Source organism: Spinacia oleracea, chromosome 2 (assembly GCF_020520425.1).
Source record: "Spinacia oleracea cultivar Varoflay chromosome 2, BTI_SOV_V1, whole genome shotgun sequence".
NCBI classification, from domain to species: Eukaryota; Viridiplantae; Streptophyta; class Magnoliopsida; order Caryophyllales; family Amaranthaceae; genus Spinacia; species Spinacia oleracea.
The window spans coordinates 30,189,804-30,195,539 of NC_079488.1; the positions used below are offsets into that span (position 1 = coordinate 30,189,804).

Here is a 5,736-nt window from a genome sequence, read left to right on the forward strand (position 1 = left end):
AACCGCATCTATTAGACTTTAGCATTGAATGCATACTTGGACTAAGGGCATTATTTCCTTCAGAATGACATCCCCCACCTTTTGATGTCTTTGATTAACCAGTGGATGAAAATGTCAACTGGTGAATCATAGTGAAGGTTTGTAACTAGATTTTTGGAGTTAGTTTGTATCCATATGGTGTGCAATCCTTTTATTCGGGCCCATCAAATTGCCACCAAACAAGCTATTGCTTCTGCATATCCTGCTGAAACCGTAGTCCTAAAGTCTGCACCCATCGCTCTCTCTTGTGAACCAAATTCGAACGTCGTCCACCCCACTCCATAGTGCTTCTTCCTTCTGACCCACGAGCCATCTATTCTCACAATTGACAATGAAGATTATTGTCAATGGTGCATTATTAATTGAAATTTAGTAATGTCGGCTAGTAATTATTATCAGCAAATAGAGATTGCACAAATGTGTACTTTAATTAAGAGACTTAGGCTGCGTTATGTTCACCTTAAAAAAATAAGTTTCAGGTTCAGATAAGTTCAGATAAGTTCCAATAAGGATTAAGTTCAGATAAGTTCAGATAAGTCCAATAAGTTCAGATAAGTTCAGATAAGTTCCAATAAGTTCCAGTATTAATAATAATATTATTATTTATTATTTATTATTTATTATTTATTATTTATTATTGTTAATATTATTAGTAATGTTATTAGTAATAAGTTCCAATAAGTTTAGATAAGTTCAGATAAGTTTCAATAAGTTTCAATAAGTTCTAATAAGTTCAGTCAAATAAGTTCAGATAACTTCAGGTCAAATAAGCTGAACAGAACGCGCCCTTAATATATATTTTTTTTGACGATTTAAGAGACTAGCTTATTTGATGTTCAAGTAGTAGCACTCCTATCACTCTATCAGTGCGTAATCTACATGCCTCGACGACATTGTGAGGACTTGGTTAATCATCAAGTGAGTCTACGTCACTTAATAAATACTTCGACTTGTATTTTTCATTTGTTACCATCCACAGACGAGACGACGTATATAATTGCACCCGCCATATTCATGTAAATCGATCTAGCAATATTGAATTGACATCATATCATGTACAAGTGTACAACATATCATGTACAAGTGTACAACTGACATACATACTCCGCCCTATTTAATTTTCACTTATTTTGTTTTTAGTGTGTTATTTTCATCTTTCTTTGTGTTTTTAATACCATTTTCATCTTTACATTTTAGAATAGAAAAAATGGTGATGATAAAGGTCGCAAGTTGCGATAATATTTAATTGTCGCAGTTTTACGTGTCGGAGTTTAATTGGTACATATAGGCGTCACGTAGGCTATGCTTCATCACAATATTTTTACTATCAATGCGATATTTTTACAATGAAAAATTGCGAATAAGGTAGTTGATATAAAAAAAGAAACAAATTAGAATATTAAAATTTTCCTACTTTTTTCCTAACATGTATAATAGATTATATAAGCTAAATATTTTAGTTTCCAATTTAAATTATGACACATAAGCATGTCATGTCATTATTGTGACACGGCTTAACGATTGCATGTTGCGAGCTTTATTATTTTCGTAGAAAATTTTGATATAAATAATCTCAAATTTAACTCATCTTCTCAAAATAATCTAAACTTTGAATTATTTTGGAATAATCCTAACTTTCAGATACATCTTCTTAAAATAATCTAAACTATCAATTTGCCTATGTACAATAGATCCAAAATGGTTTAGTAATGACAAGAAATACGACTTCGGATTATTTTGAAAAGGTAACCCCCAAAGTTTAGATTATTCTAAAATAATCGAAAATTGAGATAATTTTTAGAAAATGGGTGAAAGTTGAGATTATTTTTATCAATTTTTCCTTTATAATATTTACTTTTATATTGTGATAATTAATATCTATGCCCTTAATAAAGAGAAAACATGATTAATGAATGGAATTCTTAAACAAATGAAATTTTAATTTGAACATTTTAAACAAAGTTCAATCAAACAAAGCTAATAAAAATCCATTGTCAATTATTTTGATGTCTATATTTTCTTTAGAGAAACTTTGTGTATAATATTTTCTACACAATATACGTTATTTTTATTTTTATATCTTCGCACGCAGCACATGCATATAAGAATAGAACAACATAAACGAACACACCGACCCGCACGCCTTCGATTAAACCTAAAAAAAGTATTTTTGAGGACTATGCAGAACCTTCCAAGGCAAGAGAGTATGCGTATAATTTATTTGATTAAATTTTAAATACATTCAAACACAGAATACAAATATAGATACGCGAGTACGTGTTCATTGATGCATAAAATGCATTTTTAAGGCCCCTGTGCAGAATCCTCCTTGGCCAAATTTGCAGGATAATTTTCAAGCAAGTCATCTGAGGCAATCCTTGTTGAATTAACATAATCTTGAAAGAGATGATCAATGGCACGAGGAAAGAAGAGGATACCAATAATAAACCTTAGCCCTAAGAGCAACCAACTCTCTTTGAATTCTGGCCCTGCTATATATCCGATGAACAACCCTCTTATAAACTGCCACACTGCAACTATCCTTGCAACAATTGCAAGTATCAAAGTGTACAATAATCTCACTACTATTCTTGGGATGTCATTGCTCTCTTCTTCAATTATCTGCATAATTATAAATTAAATTAGGATATATAACGGACATGTAGAAAACAAATCTTTTATCTTAGGTTAATTAAACCCAACTAGAAATTTCATAAACACTACAAGAAATTGTACCATTAACGACGGGAAATCCCGTCGCTAAAAGCCAATAATCGTTGATTTAACGACGGGATTTCCTGTCGTGAACCCGTCATAAAAGTGGGGCCGTCGTTAAAGAAAATCTCGTCGTTAACCCGTCGTAAAAAATATTTGCGACGGTTGTTCCCGTCGTTGTTTGTTTGTTATCCCCGTCACAAAAGCTTTTTACGACGGGATTTTTGACCCGTCGTTATTAGTTTGTCGTTAAAGATACAAATTCTTGTATTGAAAATTGCTTAATTTATCTTATTTATAAATCTAAGTACGAATTCTTAAATTAAAATTTCCAAAACGATAAATGTGGTTGTTTGACTGAGAGAGCTTAATGAGATTTGAGCTCAAAAGTTAATTTTGAAAAAGATAGTTGCGTGAGCTTTTTGGGAAAAAAGGTTGGTGAATGTATTGATGACCACTTAAAATTATTGGTCATTTTATCCAATAAAGTACCTGTGTCGGTTAACTATATATTAATTGCAAAACATAGCTAAAATAAAAATAAAAAATAAAAATGGATGATATGATGATTAATTAGGAGGAAATTATGCTAAGTTTTAACCTTTCCATGGTAGAAGCTATTAAACCGGAGGGCTGTCCCAAAGTGCTTGAACGACTTTGCAGCATCATCGCGCGGGGGAAGTTGAGGCACAATATCATACCCATAAACAATTCTGTAATACTTTATATTATGCTCTCTTATAACATTATTTTTCATGAAATGACCAAAATGTCCATCTCCAACCCTAGGTTGGCCATAAGTATAAATACCTTCCAGTTTATCTAATAACTCAACCTCACCATGCAAGGCCAACACCGCCGGAAACAGAACCGCGAGTGCACCCCCAAAGCTGTGTCCGGTTACAATAATTTTTGCGTTTTCGTAACGTGACATCATTTCTTTGAGCTTTTCTCTAAGTGTATAATAAGCTAAAGGGCGTTTTGGGTCTTGTTCGATTTGTTTAGGCCACGTACCACTAATATTTCCTAGATAATCATCGTTATCGTTGTCACGTGAGTATTTGTTTAGACCTAAGGCTAACATGTAACCAAAATGAGTTTTTCCGGGTATTCCCTCGATTTTAACCCCCGCGTAATTGAAATCAGTGCTCCAATCTTCCGCCGAGAAAAGTGATGTACCCCTAAAGGCCACGACGATCATATCCTCATCTATGTTTTCGTTATGGAAGATGAAAGCTTGTGTTGTTGATTTTTGTTTGAACTCTGAAAAGATATTCAAAAGATGACTTAATTCAAAGAAATTTACCTTAACATCATTAAATTTATTTGATCATGTTAGGTGACAATCAAATTTCTCAAAATTAATAAGGGGGCGTTTAAGATTACTGACAGGTTTCATTTCTGGATTTATGATTCTGAAATCGAATGATTTAATTTATATTAAATTATTAACTAATTAAAGATCTACCTTAGTAATCATACTGATTTTAAAAACTGACAACAAAACATTGGAAACTCATTTTTAGTGGTTTTATTTGGATATTTTTGTTTTTAATTTTGTCAAAAAAAAAAAAATTTGAAACCAAAAACCATGCAGTACCGAATGGGGCCTAAATAATTACTACCTACGTAGTATTTTAATTACTAGGTTGAAACTAGCTTCCCACCATATATTGTAGATTATATAACAAATTGATCGAATGAAATGTCTCACCATTATAGAAATTGTAGAAGTCCACGAAGTCCATCTGTACGAGAAAACAAATTCAAGGACATAAATAATCAATTTCATGATCATTTTAAGAGTAACAAAAATAATACTTCGTACTTCGTATTCAAAAGATCGATGAAAGTGTTACTCCCTAGCTCGGTCCCGGAATACTCGCAACGGTTTGATTTTTTGCACTATTCACATAATTCACGTTGACTCTATTTTATTTATAGTATATGAAAATAAATGTTAACATATAATATATTGTTGGCTTCATCTTAATATATATTTTCAAAATATTACAGAGTAATATTTTAGAAGTTTTTATAATATATAGTTGAAGATGTTGATGGTCAAAGTTGTGCATTGATAAACGTGTCTATCCAAACCGTTGCGAGTATTCCGGGACGAATGAATTACATTATTTAATAAACTAGGGTGTACATCCTATACTCGAGTGTAAAAACAGAAATATTGTAGTCTAACCTTCCAACGTTCAGAAATAGTTGTTTGGACAACGGCCTGATTCTCGTAAGCCAACTTGGATGCCATCATTGAAAGTGCAGGGTAATATTTTGCATCTCCATGTTGTATTTTCTTGTCCAAATCAAACCTAGTGTCTATAAATCCGAAGATAGAGTAATAATCCTTATTATCTCCTGTGATCATGAAATAACATGATTTATAATTAGCAATTAATTAGAAAAAAAATAAAAAACATTGTTTAATTCTGGTAAAAGATCTCCTGATCTGACCACTATATGGAGAAAAAATAATAACGTACGTACTTTGAGTACAAGAGTTGAGAAAATTCTCAATTATCGACCCCAATTTCTTCAAGGGTTTGGCTATGAGCTTAAGAAATATTTCAACAAATATAGAAAGAAATGCCGTCCACCTCATTTTAATTTCAAGAATCGGGGTTAAGAAATAATTTAACAAAGGGTTTTTCTTTGAATTTTGGTTCGTCTTATATGTTTTTGGCCTAAGAAGTGCACCTACTTATAGGCAGTTATTATTTTGAAGCTTAGGCACTTCGCAAACAACAATCACGCCAATCGGTCGAAGGTATACCTGGTTGCACGTAGAGCTACATATAACTGAGATATTTTGTAATTTTATTCCTTTAAAAAGCACATTTTATAGATTAAATTACATTTTTAAAGGATAAAAAGTTAAAAACACATCCGTTTTAAAAGAACATGCATAATAGAGTACAACACAATCACTAAAATAAAAAGAAAACAAATTAAAATTAAATAACATTTTAT

The 5,736-nt window shown here is 31.8% G+C and overlaps 1 protein-coding gene across 1 annotated transcript; it reads right to left on the bottom strand.

Moving 5' to 3' along the window:
• Positions 1–2,228: 2,228 nt before the first annotated feature.
• LOC110789135 (triacylglycerol lipase OBL1) lies at positions 2,229–5,454 on the bottom strand. The gene is made up of 5 exons (XM_056835425.1): positions 5,254–5,454; positions 4,952–5,124; positions 4,469–4,502; positions 3,356–4,017; positions 2,229–2,661 (listed from the first exon to the last, which is right to left on the bottom strand). Exons 1-5 carry the CDS (start codon positions 5,366–5,368, stop codon positions 2,344–2,346), a joined length of 1,302 nt encoding a protein of 433 aa, XP_056691403.1. The 5' UTR covers positions 5,369–5,454; the 3' UTR covers positions 2,229–2,343.
• Positions 5,455–5,736: the final 282 nt, after the last annotated feature.

What these genes read in the sequence shown, in the direction of transcription:
- LOC110789135 (XM_056835425.1), bottom strand. Translation starts at nt 5,368, where the DNA reads ATGAGGTGGACGGCATTTCTTTCTATATTTGTTGAAATATTTCTTAAG. An exon ending in TCTCAACTCTTGTACTCAAA is followed by an intron (nt 5,125 to 5,253) that starts GTACGTACGTTA and finishes TCATGATCACAG; the next exon opens with GAGATAATAAGGATTATTAC. An exon ending in ATAGCTTCTACCATGGAAAG is followed by an intron (nt 2,662 to 3,355) that starts GTTAAAACTTAG and finishes ATAATTATGCAG; the next exon opens with ATAATTGAAGAAGAGAGCAA.